The following is a 23,782-nucleotide window of genomic DNA, read 5'->3' as shown; positions in this document are numbered from 1 at the left end:
GTAATGCCCTCCCTTACAACTATCATAAGTCAGATCCTTTTTAGAATACTCTCTAGAATATTTTAGGTTAACGGGGCTATGGGTAGATTTGGAGACTGACCTACAGATAAAGGAATTTGGGACTTGAACTTGCGGAGAATAACTTACATTTCATAATGATCTTTAAGTATGTAAAAACCCCGATTTGAAGATGGGTGCCAATCTTCCTAATCTTCACTGAGGATGGAATAGAGTCCCAGCAGCATTTGGGTAGACACGAGGAAAACTTGCCTGACAGCGAAAGTCATTAAATGTCAGAATGAGTTATTGAGGGAAGGTTCTGGATTTCTCATGAGATTTTCAGAGTAGGCTCTGTTTTCATCTTGATAGAATGGATCAGGTCCATTCCCATGGCCCTACCTGATGGCTGAGTGGTAAAACCAGTGACCATTCAGAGTCCCTATTCCAACCCAAATATTGCCGAGCCCCTGCCTGCAGACATCTACCTGCTTTTACATCCCCTGAGGTGCTTCATGTCCCCGGAAACTGCATCAGCTCCCTAGGCCCATCTGTGGCCCTCCTTTCCAGGTCATGAGCTCTCTGGGGCTGTGCAGATGCACTGATCTAACTGGATTGTGCTCTTGTTCTCTTCTCACTTGCAGTATGAGTTTAAAGCCAAAAACATCAAGAAGAAGAAGGTGAGCATTATGGTTTCAGTGGATGGAGTGAAAGTGATTCTGAAGAAGAAGAAAAAGGTAAGTGACTCTGAATCACAAACTCTGGTGAAGAGGGAAGGAGGGGAGGTAGGCGTGGGATAGCTTTTCTTTCTAGGCTACCTTCCGGACAGAATCCTTCCCTTATCTGGTGAGGTGGTCTGCTTTGACCAGCAACAGTGTTGAGAGGCTACAGCTGGAGCAAAGAGGCAGGGGCCAAAGGCCTAGTCAGCTGTTTGGCTTGGTCAGTCCTGGTATCCCGTGAGTGACAAGGGTCATCTCCTGTCATCCTGGCATTCAGACCCCTTCCCCCATTTGATACCTTTACCTTTGAGTCTTGATCTTGGGAAATGCTTTAAGTTCAAGTGAGGGCAAGTAGCAGGGTTCAGTGGGGGAGGGGATAAGAGGCGGCTTCCTCAGAAGTTGTCCCATTCTGTTGCAGGAATAACTCTCAGTTCCAGCTGAGGTGGCATCCGGCCCCATTGTGTGTCCTTGTGTCCTCTTGTTACAGTTACTGCTGCTTTAGCCCATCTATTTCAGTAGTCCCTCAAGACCCAGCCACTGCTGCTATTCAGCTTGCAGGAAGGCTAGAGCGTGGCCAACATGTTGCTTTTTACTGGGTCAGTGTGGCATGCTGGAAGGAGCCCTCAGCTGATTGGAGAAGACCTGGTTTCTGGTCCTGGCTCTTCTCTTTCTGACTATGTGGTTCTAAGCAAGTTAGTTTGCTTTTTGGAGCTTCAACTATAAAATGAAGAGTTGGATTAGGTGATCACTTTACCCTTGTCAGATCAATTACTCTGCACCAGCTCTGGAACCATGCTTTTCGGTGCTTGCATGTGTATGTATAGGTCACCTGTGCTTATTCAGGTTTTTGAGAACCTTCTGGGCTACAGAGAAAGCAGACCCTAGAGGCCAAATGGGTTTGTGTGTTTCTGCCCCCTGAACCTCTGAGGCAGGATGGGAACCTCAGAGGTTAAACACTTCCCAAAGCAGCCACCAAGCCGCCTCTCTTTCCCTAGCCTGTCCATGACTGTTGAATGGTGGTATGCCTCCGGGCTGTGGGAAGAAGCATGTTTACAGGAACTCCCTGCTCTCCAGAGAATGTTTTAAGGGCAGGGGCCATCTCTGTAAGCTCAGCACTCACTTGGACACCTGGTATGTGTAGTGTGTTTCCAACGATTTTGGCTGTTGGCTAGCTGGGTAAATGAACATGTTTTGTGTATGATGGTCATTAAATCAGGAAGAACTAAGTACTTAGCAGTTGGGTCAAATGAAGTCTCATTTGTTACTTTTGGCTGTCACATTCTTCTCCCTTTTTCTCCTCTGTCAACCTTCCCATTTAAAAAAAAAACAAACAAGGATGAGAGCCTTCCCAAGCATAGAAAAGCCTCAGTGGAAATTGCTAACTTTATGAGTGGGACTTCTTCAGTGACTCTGATCTTCAGGTGTATTATTCTAATGCAGGCAGTAGCCAAGTATATTGTGATCATCTCTTACTGAGATGTAAAAAAAAAAAACTTTTTGTTTATATTAATGTGTCTAAAATGCTGTCATCTTGAACTGATGCTAACAGATAATGAATCTCAAATTCCCTTACGAATCTTAGGTTTTATTTGTGGTGTGAACCCAGCTACTAAGATAATTGGCTTGGCTTTGTGGTTTCTCAATCAGTATATTTTCTTCAACTCCCAACTAGGCCCAAGTAATGATCTTTCCTGTGTATATGATAATGATTATTTATTATAGTATTGGAATCACACTATTGCACCATTTGCTAGGGAGGGGACTTCTGAATAAGGAAGATTAGTCTTGAACTTCATCCAAAGGATTTTTCTACAAAAGCACCCTAAAGGGCCTCTGTTTCCTGTGGTTTCTCATATACACCAGTAACTTTGTCGGGATAGCCTAAAGCATTGTTCTAGAAAGGCTCTACTGTTCTCATTAACAAATATTTACTGTGTCTACCATGTTCAAGGAACTGGGTAGGATACATAGGGGTATTAGATATGGACCCTTTCCAGCAAAATTAGCTATTTTGAATGACACTATATGCATACATAGGTCTATCATAGCTCCTATAACACTGCATTATAGTTATTTGTCTCTTTACCCCGTAGGCTGTGAGCCTTTAGGGCCAGGGACCACGTCTTCTTTCCAGTTCTATTTCATCTGTTTGAGAGGGTAGAAGACCAGTGGAGGCAAGCTGATGAACGTAATTACACACTAAGATGATAATGAGAACAGCCAACAATAACAGCTAACACTGATATTGAGCCCCTGCCTTTTGCCAGGCCTGGTCTGATGCAGTGTATACTTATTAGATCCACACAACCATCCTGTGAGGTAGGTACCATTTTAAGGCTTGGTTTGCAGAAGAAGATTAAGCAACTTGCCCAAGACCTCAAGTCCCATCAGTGGTAAAGTTGAGGTTTGAACCAGGTCTGTCTTGTTCAAATCCCAAGTGGGTTCTTCCCACTACCATGTTGCTGTGTGTGTACTAATCTCTTCAGAATCCTTCAGAGAAAAACTGCTCTATAGGAAATGCCTAATGAATTAATCCAGTGTCTTTAACTTCTAGCCTTTACCCTGTCACTGGGATATCACATCACAAGGAAACTAGTTTCCTGCTCAAAGAGTACTGTTAGTTCGAAACACACAACTGAGATCTATTTGGGTAAGAAAAGGAGGCACTTAGAATTATAGAACCAGAATTTGGGAGAAAGAGCTTTAGAAATGCTCTAGTCTGATCCCCTAATTGATTAGATGTGGTAACAGAGGACAAGAGAGACCCGGTAACGGTCCTGAGGTCACCCAGCTAGTCATGGAGCCAGGACTAAACTGAGTCCAGTCTTCTTTCTACCATGTTTTCTGCTAGTTTTAAAACAGGCGTATTAGGAATTTTGTGCATTGTGTGAGAACTCATTAGTGCTTCAGTTTTGAAATGTGTTTTCTATATCTATATAGGTTATACCTTAAGATGTGTGGTAGCTGTGTTTTCAGGCTAATCCTATTCTGTCTGGAGGCATGGAGAACTTGCCAAGCTGCGTTAATGTGGCCTTTGCAAGGTGATTTAAAAAAAATTTTTTTTAAATTATTTTTTGAGAAGTCACCATTGCTTTCAGGAGCATAAATAATGATAAAGCAGACAGACTTTGTGATGTGCCTACTGATAGTTTCCAGTAGGGATAGGAAATAAATGGAAATACAAATTCTTCCTCTACTTTTGGGTTCCTAGGGAAGGCCTTCAAAACTGCCATATCCATTTCTGGGTTCCAAAAGGAGGAAGGACCTCTGTGATAATTATCCCTGACTCTGTTTTCTGTTCTTGGCCCTGTTCCAGGCAGACCTACCTCTGAACCAGTTCGCATATAATATTCCCTGGCAGGAGATTTTGGAATAACTAAATGGCTGTAACTTTCCATGGAGGGCTGGATATTTGCACTCATTAGATAAAGAAAAGAGAAGAATCTAAACTCAAGGATGTGCTTACCTCATTCGGCGGTCTTATAAAAGCATACACTGAAAGCCCGTTACCCCTCTCCCTCTGTTGAAAGTGAAAAGCTTCCTGGCAGTGGAGAGTGAAAACCTTTGACTTCATCACTTGGAGTAGCAAAGAGAACGTGGGGTCTAGAGGTAGACAGGTTGGACTTTAATTACCGCTTCACTAGATGGCCTTGCAGGGGAGTAAGTTAACTTCCGGAGCCTCATTGTTTGTCTGTAAAGTTGAGATCAATTTTGATAGTGTCAAGGAAGCAATATATAAAGTTCTTAAATGGAAGAAAGGACTTTTTTTTTTCCCATGTCAACTGGGAAATTTCCTGTGAGAACAAAAAGTGAAGCAGCTAAATATGACTTTCCTGTATCTTTCCTTTTTTTTTTACTTTCTCACTTTCTGTGTTATTCTAGGTCCTCCAACAAGTAGATGCCAAGACAGGATTAAATGCCTGTGGGAGGAGGTGGGGAGACAAGGCTGAGATAGCTGTCAGATTTCAGTGTGGGTCTGACTCCAAGTGAAGGAGAGAGGAAGGAAGGAAGGCAGGTAGGTTGGGTGAAGGTCTCTTAGAGTACAGCACGGTCTGAGGAAGGTTTGGCAGGGCCGTCAGGGAGTTCTGAAGCCAGAGTCATCTGTCAGAGGATCCCTGTGTCTCCTAGGAATGGGCTTCCTCAGGATCCCCGCACACTGGTCACTGTCTGGGGGCAGGGCCCCTGCGTGTACGTAGTGATGGATTTCAGAATGCAGCAGCCAGGGCCCTTGGTTAGTTAAACTTCCTGTAATTGGAGGTCTGTGGGGCACATTCTTGTGATAACATCTTCTTTTCTCCAGAAATTTTTTACTAGCCAATATATGAAGCAGAACCTTCTTTCAAGTGAAGCTACTCTCTACATCTCATGACTTTTTAATTACCTTGGAGTAAGAAATTCATTTTTAAAAGAGAAGAAAAAGAGGAGGGAAGGGGAGACTGCTGGGGTGGGGAAAGGTATGGAGAGAGACAGGTTAATAAACTAATTCAGAGGCCTCTTAAAAGGCTCAACAGTGCCTTGAGTGAGTGTCCTTTGTATGTACGGAGGGGACAAAGAGTAAGAGAAAGGAGTGATACCCCAATTCTGTACGTGTATATGTATGGCAAAATGCCAGACAGCTGCCCCAAGGGCATCAGTCTGCTCCAGTAGGTACTCTGCCCACTCATATTTTTACCCCCATTTCTTTATATTTATGGAGCTAGTGAGGAGGTAGATCTTGTCTCCCTGGGCCTCACTCACTGGCCTCAATGCTGGTACTGTTTGTGCTCCCAGTGATACCAGGGAGGCCCTGCCTGAGCCTGGGCTTCAGGTGGAAGGAGCCTGAAGACCAGCCTCGATCAGTCCTGTTGGTCCCCCTGGGCTGTTTGCAGTGAGTACGGCTGTGAAGGGCACTCTTTCCCTCAAAAGCACTCAAAGAGGTGCTGACAGCTTTAAAGATGTATCCCCTCTTCTCTTCCCCCCCTCCACCTCCTTTTCCACTCCCACTTGGACTTGAAATGTCTTCATTTCCTGGCATATCTTGGAGACCACAGCTCATTGAGGACAGTGGGTAGCAAAACTGAAGATTTCCTCACATAGCTACCAAGACTCCAAGGCTTATTTCCAAGCACTAAAAAACAAAAAAAAGTGGTTTTCAGGTGTAACTTGGAGCTGTGTGAGTTTTCTGAGGACAGTTCAACTGAGTTTGGCTATAGTTACCATTCAATAATGTCTCTGTTTTATGGTCGATTTATATGGTTGATTTATAATCCCATAAAGGTAGATCAGTAGCTTTTCTTTCTCTCGTTAACCTTTTTTTTTTCTAAAATTTTTTCCTTAGAAGAATGTTTCCATATAGAAAAGTAAGGAGGGGGTGGTCTCTTTGTGTGTGTGTTTTTTTCCTCTACAACGTTTGAAAAATGGAGATGTGTAAAACAGTGTCAGAGCAAAGAGAAGAATCAAATCGTTTTTAAGACACACATTGCCTCCCTCTGAGTTACGCTATTCAGATAATACCACGTTGACTCTGAATTGTACCAGAGGACCTGTACGGGTCAAAAAATCAGGAGAACTTGGTTCTAGTCTTGACTGGGCTATTTTAACTAGGGGGACACCTTGCTCAAGAAACTGCACTGCTCTGGGCCTTATTTGAAAGATGGTGGGATAGGAAGGATATTGAGTGTGTGGCGAGGAGGAGTGGAGAGGCTTTAGTTATCAAAGTGTTGGAGCACCATTCAGGCATTGAGGAGATTGGGTTAAAATGCTCCAACCATATTTGCCTTAGGTTCTTGAACAACTGAAACGTTGTTGAGTCCCGTCTACCCTCCAAGCCCTTTGAGTTGTTTTGATAATTTCCTTATCCCTGCATAGATTGAATGGACTCATGCAAGGATTACTGCAAGACCTTTAAAGGGAGATCTAATGGGATTTTATGGATTTTACTTAAATGGATTTTAATGGGATTTTCAGTAAAGGAAAATTAGTAAGTAAGTCAGTGAAAAGATGTTTATTATTTTTGGCCAGCATATTCTATACAGATGCTGATATCACTTCAAGAAGTAAAGTATTTTCTGCCTGCTGTGGACCCTTCTGATGTTCCTCAATAAATTAACACAAGGTTCCCTGGGAGTCTGGTCTCTCCATCCTTCTCCTCGTGTCTTCCAGAGAAAGAAAAATATTTATTCTGTATCATTTTGCCTCATTATTCTTTCTTTTTGATGAATGTATTAGTTGCATTCCTTAGACTTGCAAGGAAGAGTCGTGCCCAGATCAACTTGAACAGAGGCTTATTTCAGGCTAGGCGGAAACATGGGCTGGCACACAATGCTTCCTCTGCCTCAGCACGGCAGTCTGTTTGAGTGGAAAGTATGCAGCTGGTCACAGAAACCACCTACCGTTACTGGGGGTTCAGCCTGGGCTCCGTCTAGGACTTGGTAGTCTCCAAAGAGAGGATCTGAGTGGGTGGAACTGGGTCTTCTCATCGTGTAGCTCAAGGACTAGGCAGGTCTGGCCAGCCCCTCCGTGACACTTGACCTTCCTCATGTGCAGTCGGGTGCTGCTCCTGAGCCCCGTCAGTCACGGCTGGGTTAGCAAGGATGGCTCATGAGGTGCACGCAGCGTGTGCCAAGTCACCCACACTCAGAAAGAACCCTCTCTGGGGCTGCTTTCCTCCGAGAGGAAAGCAGTGGGTGTGGCAGCTTCTCGGAGTTTTATGGACTTCTTGGTGCATTGAGTTATTAACTCTTGTGTTAACTTTGAAAATTACATCAGAGCAGCAAGGACTCTTATGAGCAGACTTTCTTGATAGTTAAGAACATGAGAAAACGGGGGCTCGATTCCCTCAGGAGCAGAGCAGCCTCTGCTGTTAGTCATCCAGGTGTTTAGTTCACAGTGGCTGTTTATTGAGCAACACCGGGGTGGGGGGGGCCTTGGCCAGGGGCAGTGGTTAATGGGATCACCATCGGTTGGCTGTCTTTAGTGTCAGGAGATCCTTCCCGTGCCAGGCCTGAGACTCCAGACTGTGCTGTGTGTGAAAGAGATCCTCCTGTTGGGGATTTCAATTTATACCTTTTCTCTGGTATAGAAGAATGGCTCTCAACCCTGGGGTCACATCACAGTCACCTGAAATGTTTGTTAAAGCTACAGATGACCGGGCCTCACGTGAGCTTAGACCCATCATGTGAATGACCCCAAAGAGTTGGAGCCCTGGCATCTGGAGTTTTTAAAAAAACATACAAACCAGACTTTCACTTTTTGGATGGGTGCAATTTTCTCTATTCTTCCTGCCAAAGTACAACTGAAAACCCTGGACGTTATCTGTAAAACAAACGTAGAGGTGGGGCAAGGCAGACTGGCTGGGGACGTACGGAAGCACGCAGCTGTGAGCTCCCTGAGGTTCGTTTTAATCTCATATATCCCAGACTCGGAGCCGAAGAAGCCTGCAACCTGGATATGGCACAGAGCCCCAACAAAGCCTGCTCTCTCTCTAGCCAAAGGAGGAGGGAAGGGACGGCATAGCAAGGCAGAAAACCTCCAGCCAGACAACACAGGAAAATGGGCTCCCCACCACCCAGGCCAGCAAAGACTGTGAGTGGGGAGCCTAGACTCCCCCCTTTGCCAGGAGTAACAGGGGATTCCAGGCTCTCCAGCTAAGAAAAGTGCAGGGACTTTCACCCCTGCCAGCTGGTAATGAGCCCCGTCCCCCCTTTCTCTTCCATGGGGAGCTGAGTGTTTTCTTCCCCAGGGGTCCTGAACAGCATTGCCCCTGTGACAAAGGCCAGTGAAGGTGGAGCAGAGTCCTCTGTCCCTGCGCCTACGGGTGGGACCTGAGGGCACGTGGCAGCTACTTCTCCAAAATGTTGGGGTGCTACTGACCTCATCAAGCATCTGGGGTCTCCAGTACTGCCCCAGAATCCTCTCCCCCCACCTTCCTCCATCCTCATGCCTGTCCTCTATCCCCAGCTGCTTAGGGATCTGTCTCCTTTGTGTTCACAGAAAGTTAGGTTCAAAGCCAGACGAGTATCCTCTTATGGGTGGCTGTAAATGTACTAGTTAGCTTGCCAGGCTGTGTTCAGCCTTTTCCCCCCCTCTTTAAGGGAGGGAGGCTGGGGTCCACGTATCATTTGCATTTGATGGCATCATTCAGTGTCTATGACCCCTTCTCCCTTTTGTTCTCCCTGCCTCTCCCGCTCCTCTGGAGTGATGTATGATCTTTTTTTTTTTCTTGGTGATTTCTCCATGAAAGTTATGATTTAGATTGCAGTCTCCTGAGACCCCTTGGCTCCTGCCTACCCTCTGCACCCTTGAGAGACACTCTCCTAAAGCGCTTGAAGGAAACTGATCAGACCAGATACTTGACATTTTCCGCTTGTCCTTTTGGAGCAATCGATTCCAGGCCTCTTAGAGGGAACAAGGCCGGAAGCAAATGCATGTGTTTGCATAAGCGTTAGTAGCTCAGTGTGTGCCCTGGTTCTGTAGCTGAGGACAAGCCTAACTTATTCATTTACAGCTTCTTTTATTGCAGAAAAAGGAGTGGACGTGGGATGAGAGCAAGATGCTGGTGATGCAGGACCCTATCTACAGGTAAGAGCCCGGTCCCCGGGGTACACCTGTCCTCTCTGGGAGCCATCTGTTGGGTTGGTGGGTCCAGACAAATGAAAATAAATTTCTCCTTTTTCCCTCCTGAGACCTGTTACTTCTGTAGATGTAAGTACAAGGAGCAAATCTGCTCTCTCTTTAAGAAAGAGAGGAAAATTCTTCTCATGCTCAGTAGCACTAAGGGAACTATGAAGGGTTTCTGCTTGATGTTTAATGCAAGTCTTTTAGTTGTCACTTGAGACCTTTTCATTTTGTGCTAGTTTTATTTTAACTGAAATTTCTTTTTTTTTTCTTTTTTTTTAAATTTAACTGAAATTTCATAATTGCATATATGTTGATAAAAATGAGAGAACTGGGTTTTCCCATTACGCTATACTTATAATTCCCCACAGTTACCTGTTCTTCCTTTCTGCCCCTTCAGAAACTGAGCATAGATAAGGGGGTTATGATCATTTGGGACAGCAGAAAGTCACAAATAAAATGCATAGAAATTGCTTTTACAATGAGACTGGTATTCCTATTCAGATTAGATGACTGCCGTTCATGTGCACTCTCTGGGCAGAGGGATACCAGATAGCAATACACACACAAAGCCAGTGCCCTCCTGGGACCCACGCAGGGCCTTGATTCATCTGTGTCATTCTTCTGTCCTAGATCTCCGCTGACCAAGCCCTACCCCACCTCTTACTCCTTCCTGTTTTCTTCACTGGGGGAAAAGGGGTATAGCTATTCTTTTGGGATTTGGGGGTCTAGATTTAAGCTTTGATTTTGTCTCCTCTCAAATTACTTGCCTTGGTTGCCAAAGTGAATTAAGGTTGGAACTCACCCGAGAAGTTGGCATCATGGTGGCCCCGCTGAGTCAAAGAGTAGCTGCCTGTGAAATGGAATTTCCATTCATTCAAATATGTATACATATTTAAAACACTCATCCCAGGTACTGTGCTAGGTAATTTAGTAGGTGGCGAAAATAAGTTATGGTCCCTTGTTCTCAGGAAGCTTTAGGTCTAGTAGGGAAATGGAATCCTGAACAAATCATTGTGGTACAAGACAGTGTGTCTGACAAAATGGATTTCTTTCTCTGTGTTTCTGTTGTACTTGTGTTTGTTGAAATACTTGTTATAGTTACTGCTACTTCAAAATGAATCTGTCTTTTGCCACTGGACGATGAGGCTCTTGCCAGTGAAGAACTATGTTCAACTCACTTTTGTATTTCTAGCACCAAGCCTGTGTCTGTTCTTTATGAGGCATTTAGTAAATGTGTGACGGGTGGATGGATAAATGTATTGAATCAATATCTGAAAATTAACGTAAGTGGTATGGTGATTCACAGGAGGAAATAATCACTTTCTACTTGAGTGATAAGGAAAGGCTTTAAGAAACAAGTTGTGTCGGAACTGGGCTTGAAGGATGTGAATGGACAAACCTCTATCATTTGCGCTTTGTAAAAGGAAGTGTTTCTTGGTTTTTGTGTTTTTGTTTTAATTTTTTTACAGTGGCATCATATCCATACAAAAGCAACCTCTGTGTGGGATGGTGGTCATGAACTTTAATCTTGCCTTTTCCTGGTTTGAAAGAAGGAACTTTCCCCAAAGTTTTATATCCCAAATAAGCTGTTGTTTTTATTTTTTATAACAGCTTTATTGAGGTATAATTGACATATAAAAATTGAGCATATTTCAAGTGAATAATTGGGTAAGTTTTGATATATGTGTACACTTCTAGAACCATCACCTCAGTCAGGATACTGAGCATATGTCTCCCCCAGAAGTTTCCTTGTACCCTGTTGTAATCTTTCCCTCTCTCCCTCCCTGCTGCATCTCCCTCCTGCCCCCCCAAGTCCCCAGGCAACTACTGATCTCCCTTCTGTTAGTAGAGATAAGTTTGTATTTTCTTGAGTTTTGTATAAACAGAGTCATACAGTATACAGCATACATATGTACGGTATACCCCCACTGTTTTTTGGCCTGGCTTCTTTCATTTAGCATACTTATTTTAAGATGCGTTCCTTGCCATTGCATATATCAGTAGCTCATCCCTTTTTATTACTAAGTTGTATCCCATTGTATGAGTATAACACAATTTGCTTAGCCATTCACATGTTGATGGACATTGTGGTGGTTTCCAGTTTTTGACTCTTACAGTGAAAACTTCTGTGACTGTTCATATACAGTCTTTGTATAGACATATGCTTTTTTTTTTTTAATCTATTATTATTTATTTATTATTTATTTTTGGCTGTGTTGGGTCTTCGTTTCTGTATGAGGGCTTTCTCTAGTTGTGGCAAGCGGGGGCCACTCTTCATCGCGGTGCGCGGGCCTCTCACTATCGCGGCCTCTCTGGTTGCGGAGCACAGGCTCCAGATGCGCAGGCTCAGTAGTTGTGGCTCACGGGCCTAGTTGCTCCGCGGCATGTGGGATCTTCCCAGACCAGGGCTCGAACCCGTGTCCCCTGCACTGGCAGGCAGATTCTCAACCACTGTGACACCAGGGAAGCCCGACATATGCTCTTATTTTTCTTGGGTAAATACCCAGGAGTAGAATGAATGATTATTTGTTAGGTGTATGCTGAACTTTTTTTTTAAGTGAATTTTAAGTGGTTATCTTTTTGGTTGGTGAATCCCGGAGTGATTTTTAAAGTGCGTCTCTTTATTTTTTTAATTTTTATCTATTTATTTGGCCATGCCCTGTGGCATGTGGGACCTTAGTTCCCTGACCAGAGATCAAACCTGCTCCCCCTGCAGTGGAAGCGTGGAGTCTTAACCACTGGACTGCCAGGAAAGTAGTCCCTGTTGAACTTTTTCTGAGACTGCCAAACTTTTTTCCAAAGTGGTTGTACCGCTAGCGGTGGTTGAGAGTCCCAGCTCCTTCACATCTTTGCCAACATCTAGTATCATCAGTCTTTTTATTTTTAGCCCTGCAAATATGTGTGATGTAGTATATCATTGTGGTTTTAATTTGCGTTTTCCTAGTGAGTAATGACGTTGAGCATCTTTCTATCATATGTGCCATTTGTATATCTTTTGTGAAGCATCTGTTCAAATTTTTTAGCCCATTTTTAATTGGGGTGTTTTGTTTTCTTTTATTGAATTTTGAGGGTTCCTGATAAATTTTGGATACATGTCCTTTATCAGATATATGATTTGCAAATATTTTATCCAAGTCTGGCTTGTCTTTATCTTAATAGTGTCCTTGGAAGAAGCTCATATGATCATTTCTTAAAGTGTGTGGGTTGTGCTTTTGGTGTCATATTTAAGAAATCTTTGCTAACTCAAGGACACAAAGATTTTCTTCTGTGTTCTCTTCTGGAAGCGTTATAGTTTTAGGCTTTACGTTTAGGTGTATGATCTATTTTGATCCAATTTTTTTTATATGGTGTGAGGGATATATCAAAGTTCTTTCTGGGGGTTTTTGTTTTGTTTCAGTTTTGGTTTTTTTTGGCAAATGAATGTCCAGTTTTTCCAGCCTCATTTGTTGAAAAGACTATTCTTTCTCCACTGAAGTACCTTTGTTGAAAATCAGTTATCCACATCTGTGTGGTTTATTTCAGAACTCTTTATTCTGTTCCATTTATCTAATTGTCTGTCTTGACACCAGTACCACAGTGTCTTGATTGCTGTAGCTTAATAACAGTCATTGAAATCAGGTAGTCTCACTCTTCCAACTTTGTTGTTTTTCAAAGATTTCTTCCAATTAGTATTAGTATGGTATATTTTTTTCCATTCATTTTTAAGAAGAAAAATGGTTTTTGGTGGGGAGTAGAAAACATCAAAGAAATCTTAAAGTGAATTTTTCTTTGGCCAATCTCCACGCAGCAGACTTTCTGGTTGTAGATTTCTTGTGGATATCTTCCTAATCTATCAAAATTTAGCAACCTGTGTTTATGAACAAAGGAATGCTGTTCCAGTTTCTTCTATACTTTTCCCCCTCATGTATTAAATTGTGGGTGTTTTAGTCTCTGTATGTGTGTATTTGTATATCTATTTGCTATGGGTAGATGAAAGAGAACTTTTTTCTAAACTGTATGTGTCCCATTTTTTCATCAATAAGAACATTTATTATCATGATAATATAGTAACATTCACAAATGAGCTTTTTCCTGGGTACAATTATTTTTCTGCCCTTAAGGAACCACTCTAGTTGGATTCAGTAGCACTGCTGAAGAATACATAATTGCTGTGCCTTTGATGAAACAAAGGATTACTGCAGCGTTCACGTTAGGAAAGCTCCTTTATGGTAAAACATATTCTTCCTAGTCAAAAGAAGGGACTTTGCCACAGCAGTAATGAAGTTTTTGTTTTTTATTTTTTTTTATTTTTATTTTTTTTATTTATTTATTTTTTTTTCACACACACACACTGTATTTTATTTTTACAAGAGATAGACTGACACCAAGCATTGTACATGGATGACCACAACAAAAACAACAATGATTGCAATTACCAAACATGAAACACACTCATACTATGTCATAATATTGACATTCAGTCCAGTAATCCTCCACTGTAACAGCTCCTTTACTTTGCAGTGAAAATTGATTTGTATATTCTTTGCCTCTGAGTCCTTGTGGGATTTTTTTTTTTTTAATTCAGACAGAAAGTCACAAAAATTATACTCATCCTCATCAGTTCACTCAGTCCCATGTAATTAATTGTTTTTTTTCATCTTGATCTTTTGTTAGCACTTTTATGAGTTCATCAGTTTTTCATCAGAGTTCTGAAAATGCTTATTCATTCAGTTCAGCAGTACAGTCAGTTACCAGAAACCTGTACTTGTCAGAGTCTTTTCCATGAATTTCTTGAAGATGAAACCCTTTTATAGGAACACATTTGCAAAATCATCAGAGTATACCCAGAACTGTCTGTAAATGACAAAAGACTTAAAAATGACCACGGTAAAAGATTTGATGAAAGTTCATAATAATGCAGTTGACAAGAAAATTAGTTATTTCTGAGATATACATTTTAAAGTAATAACTAGGATTATTACTTATAACATTATACCAGAACATATAAGATTTTTAGAAATTTCATGTAATGTCTGAAACATTTATATTAACATATTTCCATACATATTTCCATACAAATACAAATATAAGATTTTTAGAAATTTCATGTAATGTCTGAAACATTTATATTAACATATTTCCATACATATTTCCATACAAATACAAATATAAGATTTTTAGGAATTTCATGTAATGTCTGAAACATTTATATTAACATATTTCCATACAAATAACCCAATGAAAGTTTAGTATTAGTTGTTTTGTTTGTTTTTTTATACTGCAGGTTCTTATTAGGCATCTGTTTTTTATTAAGTCAGAATTTCACTTTGAACCTTTTGCATCTCTCACCTAGAATAATAGAATCATGGTTTTAAAATTGTGATGAAATATATATATATATATATATATATATATATATATATATATATATCATAAAATTTGCCATTTTATCCCCTTTTAAGTATACAAATGAGTGGCCTTAATTACAATGACAGTGTTGTGCAACCAGCAGCACTGTTTCCAAGATGTTTTCATCACTCTAAACTTTGTACCCATTATGTACAAACTCCTTATTCCCCCTCCTTGAACCCCATGTAACTTTTAAAATCATGAACTTTAAGAGGTTAAAGTACTGTGGTGAACGTCTAGTCCATTTTCCCCTCCATTACAGGATGCCTCTATTTCTCTGAAGTATTTGCTATTATGGTCTTCTTTGTTAGGTGAAGGCAAATGTCTTTGTTTATGTAATTTTTGTCCATTTATCCTAGCTCTCTTCTCTGGTGTTACACATACAGAGATCTTATTTCTCTAAAGTTTCTGAAGCCATTCTTTATTATATTTTTTCTAGACTTCCTAATTTCAAAACATCATATTTCTTCATAAAATATGTTGGAATTTAATACAATATCTCATGCTGTCTTATCAGTGTAAATTATAGAGACACAGTTTTACCCTCATGATATGGAGTTCTGCATTTGTTTTTTAAGAATTAGATCATACTGTATTTTTATTTGCTAAACAAACTGTGTTAGGTCCTAGGTCGTGGTGGACTTATTGTCCAGAATCCTTAGGATATTCACAGTAATTGCTTTCAATCAAGATTTTTAAATCATTCTTTATTTCTGTAGTTTTCTCTGTTTTATTTTTTAGCCTAAATACAGAACTTTACATATACCATTGTTGAATTAGATCTATTTCATTTGAACCCATTATTCATAGTTTTTGGATTCTTATGAATCAGAGTGAATCAGGGAAGCAGGCAACTATGAGTGTTATGGCATAAGGAATTTGTTACAGGATTTAGACCTACACAGTTGCGATAGGAGCTGGGAAGTAAAAGTCCAAAAACGACCAAAGAGGAGTCATGAGCCAGCCCTGGTATGTGTTAGAAGTCAAGCGTGTCCAGGGTGCTAGGTGCGCTTGTGTACTGGAGTGGAATTGGGAAGGGGCACAGGCGCAAATGTCTGTGAAAGGCATTTGATGGCTCGAAGGCCCTTGATGGCTGCTGCATTTGAGTTTGCAGTGAAGCTTCTGCTGGCAGTCCTGGGTTCACTGTTGTTCAGCAGGGCTGACAGTTATGAAGGTCAGCCAGATATGGGGCACAGAAGAGTGAAGACAAATTGCAACTCACTAGCACCTCCATGTTCATCCTTTCCTGCTTCTAACGAGTGATGACCTTCAGAGCATCATGGCTACTTCACTTCGGCCTCCTAAATCCCCCACAAATTTCTCTTGTGAGCAATCCTAAACTGCAGTTCTCCAGGGAAGCGAATGCCAAGGTACACAGTTCTAGCTTAGCTGAGTTCACCCAGTATAAACCATCACAGCAGGTTCTAGTAACAGGCTAACTATCCCTCTTCGTTTTCTGTTAAGTGAAACTTTAATATTTTCATCCAAGTCACTGATAAGGCTGTTGAATAAAATGGGAAAGCTTGGAAAATGTAGACTTCATGTTTTTATTTTTCTTTATTTTCACTTCCTTAGTTAATATGCTTATTTTACCTTTTCTGGTTTAAAGGGCATGCTGATTTTTTTAAAAAGTTTAAAAATAGCACTGGAGTGGTTGTACTGTTGCAGAAGTCACTGTGCTTTTGAATTTCAGTTTCCCTGCCTTGATGTCGTCTACATTTTAGTCTTATTGGGCGCTAATAGAATTAACATATTTGGGTAAAAAAGTCTCTAGGACATTTATGTTCTTCATGTTAGGGATCAGATTGTCAAACAAACAAAAATCCTTTTTTTTTTTTGTGGGAGGTGGGGTGACCAGAGGAAGTAAATTAATCAACCTGAAGTCTTCAGGAGACAGACTGGAAGTAATTCTCCAGTTTTGAGTATAAACGACCAAACCAGGTAGAGCCCCCATAGGGTTTCCAGCCATTCCCCAGAAATGGCATTAATTAACATCCAAGCGGTTGGTGAGATGATTAGAAATCAGAGAAAGTGCATTCTAGTTTTGGCCCTCCACATTGAGCTATGCTTTGATTTTGAGCGAGTCACAGATTATTCAAGGCTAACTGGGGAAGGGAGGAAAGAATGCACGGAGAGCTGATGTGCATCGCTGGTCATTGTACTAGGCACTGAGGAAAGCAGTAACTTATCAGTCTGGGTCCAGTGGGAGACAGAACTCACACAATGATTTAAACAGGAGAAGGATTATGAAGAATGACTAAGTTGTAACAAAACAGTAACTTCAAGATGTAAAGAGCAATCTTAAGAGCCCTCTGGGGGCTTCCCTGGTGGCGCAGTGGTTGAGAATCTGCCTGCTAATGCAGGGGACGCGGGTTCGAGCCCTGGTCTGGGAAGATCCCACATGCCGCGGAGCAACTAGGCCCGTGAGCCACAACTACTGAGCCTGCGCGTCTGGAGCCTGTGCTCCGCAACAAGAGAGCCCGCGACGGTGAGAGGCCCGCGCACCGCGATGAAGAGTGGCCTCCGCTTGCCACAACTAGAGAAAGCCCTCGCACAGAAAAGAAGACCCAACACAGCCAAAAATAAATAAATTAAAAAAAAAAAAAAGAGTCCTCTGGGGCTGAAGGAGAGTACAAATAGGAGGACCAATTTGGGGGAGGAAGACCCCTCTCCTGGGCTGGGGTTCAGATTTCATTGTGGAGGTTGTGTTGCAGCATCTGGATGGCAGAGAAGCTCACTGGGTTGCCTAGGCCAGAGTGGTCCCCAGTTGCTTGGAAAATAGGAAGCAACCCTCAGGGGCTGGGTGCAGGAGAAGGGCAGCTGGTCGGTGGGTGCACGGAGGGAGTAGGGGTGTCACTGTAGATGGGAGGCTTGGGATGCCCAGGATCTTTGCGGGGAGGGCTGTAGGTAGGTGGGACTCACCCAGCCACACTGGGAATGTGAGGTCGCTGAAGAGCTATATTCTGGGCCACGTGGCTGGGACAGACCACCACCAGATGTCCTGCTGATGGGCTGTACAGCAGCTGCAACCAGCAAGAGAAGCCCTTTCCTCCTGCAGTGTCCTTCCATTATACAGAGAAATTCGAATAGCCCGCTTACTGTAAAGGAGTGAGTACATAAAAGAATTCTGCCCATTATCACAGAGCATGTACTGAAAGGGCAAGAAATTGATAACTGGTACAAGTGGTGAGCAAGACATAGTTCCTACCCTTAAAGCTATAGTCAGATGAGATTTGACGTATGTTTTCCTCAATCCTAACAACAACTCCAAGGGGTAGAATCTGTCATTCCCATTCTTAAGATGGAGAAATTAAACTTCAGAGACATTAGATAACTTTTCCATGACCACATAACTAGTAAATGTTTGGAGAACTGCCTGCCTCCTGAACTTTCGTCTTTTCTGTTTTACTACTCCACTCAGTGTCGTCCGCCTCTCAAGACAAACCCACTCATTTATTTGCCTTCATATTATTGTTTTTATAATTTCAAACTGATATATCACAATTCAGGACGTTTTGAAGGACCCCAAAAACTAGATTTTAAGGTGAATGAAATGTTTTCTCTCTTGGGGATTGATAAACCTACTGTGTGATATTTGGTAATTTCTTGGGTAGTCAAGCACCCCATGTTGTATGTTTAACTTAGTTCACAGTCAAGAGTTTAAATGATCAAGCCAGACAAAATTAAGGAAACATGAGTATCCTCAGATTTAGGAAGCATATCAAATTACAAACAAGGTAAAGAAAAAGAAATTCTTTTTTTTTTTAAGAAATTGATTCTTAAACTCTAGACTCATAGTAATGAAACTACAGAGTATGGAAGACAACGATTTTAAAAACAATCTGGAGGGGAAAAATATACTGTCTACAAAGGAACACAGGCTAATAGCAAAAATGGAAGACACAACATAGTGAATTATCTTTAAGAATATGGTGCGTCAGGTTAAGTGCTGAAGCTTAGAGAGTACTCCTTTAATACTTTCATATTATGACAGTAAGGTAGAAAAAATCCTAGACAGCATTTCTGAAGACGTTTTAAATGGAATTAGTTACTATCCTAACTTAGGATATATAGATAGAATTACATAATTAGAAGATAGACTATATAGTAATTGGTTACTGTATTGTTCTGTGGAGCCAAAAAAGCTCTCTCAGAATTCTTTAAGATGACTCTCCAAAATCCATGTTGTTCCTCCAAAATCCAATAGAGACCTCCCAGATACAGACAATCCTATTTTATGAGCTCCCTTCTTTCAAACCTCCACACACCCAAGTCCCCAACTCAAACCCTGGCATGTGTTCCCTTCATTCCATTGTCACTGGGTTATGGAGGGGGGCCGAGGTATGAAGGGTCCTGAAGGATCAGGGAAGGATGAGCAGACTTGGAGCTGGAGCCAGTTCTCTGCTTTTGTTACATGCATGTCTCATTTGTTCTTTCTGTGATCTACAAGGGACAGGGTGATTGTCTCCATCTTCCCATATTATTTTTCTAAGGATGAGTGTCTGCTCCTCCTTCAGCCTCCCAGTGTGTGAGTTTCTTGAAGGGCCTCTACTAAACGGGGAAAACTGATAACCAGGAATCTGGAAGCAGCCCCGCCTATCGATCTCTATCTAACTTCTTTTCCTATCATTTCTGGGCCAGCCCATCTGAAGGCTGTGAGTGTCCATCGCTCTTGTCGTGACGGATGTTTCAGGTAGAGTTGATGTTTTTATTCCCTCTAGCTCCAGAACCTTTCACAGACAGTGTCTTTTTATAGATATGCATGAGTAGGAATTACTCACCCAATTTTATGCATGGAGAAGCTTATGAACTAGGAAGGGGAAGGAAAATCATTCATGCTCTCTGGCTTCACTTAGTTCCCCAGGGCTGCTCTGCAATCCGTTATTTGTCCCTGATAGAAATGCCACTTGCTGAAGTGCCAAGACCGTTTCCACCTGTCAGCTCTGTTGGTATATCTTCACTCTCCTTAGGTGACCCCCATCTTCTGGGAGGTTCCTCAGGTTTCCTCCTCTTCTTCAAACATCTTTGTGTCATTGCCCTCTGTCGCTCTGTCCCCTGCCTCTCTGCGTTTTAGACCCATCTTCCCTTGTTTCTTCAGCACCGTGAGCATTCCTACCCTTCCCCCAACCACTCCACCTCTCACTTTCCCTGGGCTCGCCCTCTATCCCTAGCAATGTGTTCCGCTCTCTCCTGTCCTGAAGTAACCTCCCTCAGCCCTGATAACCCCATTCAAGGGCACATCTTTTGTCAACCCTCGGCTTCCTCCCAGAGCACTGAGCGTGTCCTCACCAGTGCCCACCATCCTGCGTTTCCTTGTAGTCGACACTGATTTCCATCACTTGGTACAAATTGCTCCCTCCAAGTTTCTTGTCTGTGCTCTCCACATCTCCAGATACAGCAGCGTTTCCTAGGTTCTTCTGCAATGCCACCTCTCCTTCTCCTCTTGTTTCATTTTTCTCTGCCTCCTTCTCTTTTGTTTGCTTTCAAACCTACGTAGTTATATGCATTTTTTATCTTTCACCATTCTTTATCTTTCCTTAAAAGCAAGTTCTGCACTTTAATCTTTATAGGCTGATAAAGTCCCTTGTGCTTGGGAAGGCTCAGTAAACACCTAGGATAGACTGTGAGTCTCCAGCAAGGGATTGCAGACCCATAATTCATTCTCTGGCTCTGTGTCCCATGCTCATGTTAGCAGACGCACCCAAGACTTTCTTTTCCTCTCTCCTTCCTCCTTGTCTTTGATCTCTTCGACTTCAAGGTCATCATACGCACTGTGTAGAAAGCATCAGGAATGCAGAGACAGGTAAGGCAGAGCTCACCTCCTGAGGACTCACCTCCTCAGGGTCCTCACAGTGACCCCTCCTTTCTGTGACAGTTTTCAGGTAAGGCTCAGGGGAATATGCCTGAGGTGTGAGCTTTAAAATGACCAAAATAATACATGTTTGTTACTAAAAATAAAGTCGTGACAGAGTTTTATAAAGGAAAAAGTCAAATGCCCTTCCTTCAACATCTGTTCCTTCTAGTACCACTCTGTATGCAAATATAGACACTCAGATGTTTTTTCAAAATCTGATATTCTGTGTATAGTTCTACCGTGAGCCTGTTTTCCTCTCAGGAATGTATCAAGGACTTGCTTCCACATCCGTACTTACAGTCTTCCCATGAGGGCTTTGACTCAGAGTTCCAAAGTGAAAGTGATGTTTTAGGGCAACCAGTGTGGCATGGAATGCAATGCACCCTAGATGTGAAGAGACTCGTGTCAGGGAGGTGAACAAGGGAACGATTGCCCAGTAATCTGAGGATAATGGGAAGAGTGTCCATATAAAGGGATGTCGTACAAAGACCGCATAGAAAGGGGTCAGTCTGTGAGCTATTGTAACCTTGGGTCATTCAGACTAGTGACAGTCTGAATATAGAGAGTAAATAAGGGAGAATCCTCTTTCTTGAGGAGTGGGGGGAGAAAAAAAATCCCAGTGACTTCAGCTTGAATCTTTGATAGTTTTACATCTGCTCTCTGCCTCTGGTGGATCCTGCTTGATTATTAAATTCAATCATGGCAAAAGGGTGGAAATTTTTGTCATGGTAACACTTAAGCCTAAGCTCCACGAAAGCAGAGACCACACCTGTTTTGTGCACTACTGTATCCCTACTGCCTGGGAGGATCCTTACTACATAGTAGGTGCTCAATAAATACTGCATGTCAAAGCTAGGGCAGGCTTGATTCACTTGTTTGCTGCACTAAAACGTTCATTTCAAAAAGGCTGTTAAGCCTACTTATCCTCCTGGTGGCCTTATTCTCTGCCCTTCTTGATGGCCAGAAGCACAGCCCAAATGAGGCATGAAGCCAGCCAGAGAATGAATACATGTGCACAGCAGAAAACTGAAGACAGCCACCGGCATGATCAAAGTTAAACCTCTGGATCAGTCTCTCTATGCCAGGCCTTAGAGGGCATCTTTTACACTAATAATGATGGAAAATTCAGTTAGGCCAAGTTTAGAAAACTTCACATAATTAAACACTGTCTAGCAGGGAGGGAATTTCCCTGTGGAGGAAGAACCAGGGGAACAGGGAAACCAGGCCTGGTCCCAGTTCTATTCCTAAATGCCTGGTTTCAAATTCCATTACTCTGTGCTTCCTGTTCTCCTTGAATACATAAAGAGAATCAATTTAGAGTTTCTGCAACGCATTGAAGAGTCTCAGATGGGAAAGTATGTGCAGTGTATCAATAAAACCAGCACTTCTCCCCTTGACTTCTCTTCTTGCTACCAAGTAGGCACTTGCCTGGGTGTCCATTGGATGGTCTTGACCTTTTATGGGACACAGACACCTTGGAGAATACGGTGAGAACTGGATTCTCTGCCTAGAAAAATTAATTCTTGTATATACTTGCAAAATTTTGATTTTTCTGTCAATTCATGGACCCTATAGTCCTGAGGTTTATCGATTCCAAGGTGTAAGACCCCCTGGTGCCAATAAGCATTATAAGCCTCTTTGAATATTTCGCCTCTCAAGCTAGGAAAGTTTATAATTGGTAGTCCTACTGTGGGAGGAAAAGTAAACAAACCAGTTTAACTTTCTTAGTAATTTAATGCTTGAATGATTGATAGATTTTACTTTCGTTTCCCAGGAGGTATTTGCATGTTGTTAGAGGAGCCGTCTTATTCAAAACAAACTCATCTTGTGTTGGTGGGGTTCAGATCATGTAAGGGGAAAGGATTTGTGTAAGAGGAGACCTTATGATGCGCTGAGTGTCCTGGATTTATATGGATATGGGGAAGTTGGCATAGGGTCCATGTTTCACACTAGTGTGTAAGGATTATTGTGTGACCAACCTTAACACCAAAAGCCGGTAAAGAAAGATTGCTCTTGATTCGGAGCTGTAACCCCTGTCTACTAGCCCTTAATGTTGATAGATAGTCTCTAGGATTGTTGTAGGACAGTATCATAGCTCATCCCACAGCGGCAGCTGGGCATTCTGCACTACACACCAGGCTAGATGCTGTGTGGCAGTGCCCTGTCCGCCAGCCTGGCTGGGAAGCCCTCTGTGGGCCCCTCCTTGTGTCTTGGCACAGTTTGGAGGAAGGGTGGTGGTGTCCCACCTCTAAGAGTATAGCCATTGTGAGCCTGGTCTTCCTTTCTGGTAGCACAGACCTCAGACTGCGGAGGTGAGGCTGACTGGGAGGTCCAGAGGATAATGCATAGAATTCAGGAAATTTGCAATGAGAAAAGCTAAACTGTCTGCAGGTCCCCACATCCTTTATCAGGAGACTCTGAGAAGCACTTACTGAGGAGTTACAGCCTTTCCTAGTTGCTGGTGGCAGTCATGATCAAATCATGATTAATTGAGTTCTCTGTGTTTCGTTTAACATTTCTGCCTGTCAAATTCTTATTCATCTTTCAAGGTTTATTTTAAATACACGTCCACCAGGAATTCTTTCCTGATTTCATACTCACTCCCACAGTGGGGATCTAATTTCTGTTTCTCCTTTGGGCTCCAAGGCTATATAGCTCATCCTTGTACTGTAGTTATTTGTTTACCTGTCTTGTATTTCTTAGTAGGAGCTACATCTTATTCATCTTTATGTCTCCTTGACAACTGCCTTGTACATAATTGTGCTCAAATCATATTTGTTAAATCAAATTGATTTCTTAAATCTTTATGAAATTCCCAGGAAGTGGGTACACTCATTCTATAGACCTTTATCCAGGATTGGATGGATGGATGTGTGAATGGATGGATGGATGGATGGACAGACGAACCAACCAACCTGCAAACATTTGTTGAGCCCTGAATGTGACTCATATGTAAAGATATTTGGGGAAGGTGACAAAAAAATATTAACATTAGAACTTCAGAACATGTATTCCAATTGGAGATAATGAACAGCACACAAATGACTATTGAAAAGGCAGCACTGCAGTTGAGAACACAGAAATGAGCAGTCAAGAGGCCTTGTTCAGCTTTGCTCCGGGAGAGAACCCAGCATCTCTTCATGCTGTGGGATTAACCACAAAGCAAGGCTGCCTTTGAAAATATACCTGCTCCCTCCTCAAGTTGGCCAAGGATGCCGGCCCCCGT

General features: G+C 42.2%; 1 protein-coding gene across 6 annotated transcripts in view; it reads left to right on the top strand.

Annotated features, from left to right (window-relative positions):
* Nucleotides 1-23,782, top strand: part of LOC309663865 (carboxyl-terminal PDZ ligand of neuronal nitric oxide synthase protein) — a 302,668-nt gene that overhangs the window by 202,649 nt on the left and 76,237 nt on the right. For 3 of the 6 annotated variants that reach the window (XR_014265506.1, XM_082468481.1, XM_082468486.1), the window contains exons 3-4: nucleotides 642-734; nucleotides 9,202-9,275. The exons of 1 other annotated variant lie outside the window; for it this stretch is intronic. Coding sequence is in view for 3 of the 5 variants with exons in the window: in XM_082468481.1 (XP_082324607.1) it covers nucleotides 642-734; nucleotides 9,202-9,275 (167 nt within the window). In the remaining 2 variants the exon portion in view is untranslated. The remainder of the gene's footprint in view (nucleotides 1-641; nucleotides 735-9,201; nucleotides 9,276-23,782) is intronic. 2 more of the 6 variants (XR_014265505.1, XM_082468484.1) reach the window with 1 other exon arrangement.

The sequence above is a fragment of the Balaenoptera physalus genome (genome assembly GCF_965194825.1).
Source record: "Balaenoptera physalus genome assembly, chromosome: 1".
NCBI classification, from domain to species: Eukaryota; Metazoa; Chordata; class Mammalia; order Artiodactyla; family Balaenopteridae; genus Balaenoptera; species Balaenoptera physalus.
The sequence above is the reverse complement of the archived record's forward strand: the minus strand, read 5'-3'. Positions and strand labels throughout refer to the sequence as shown.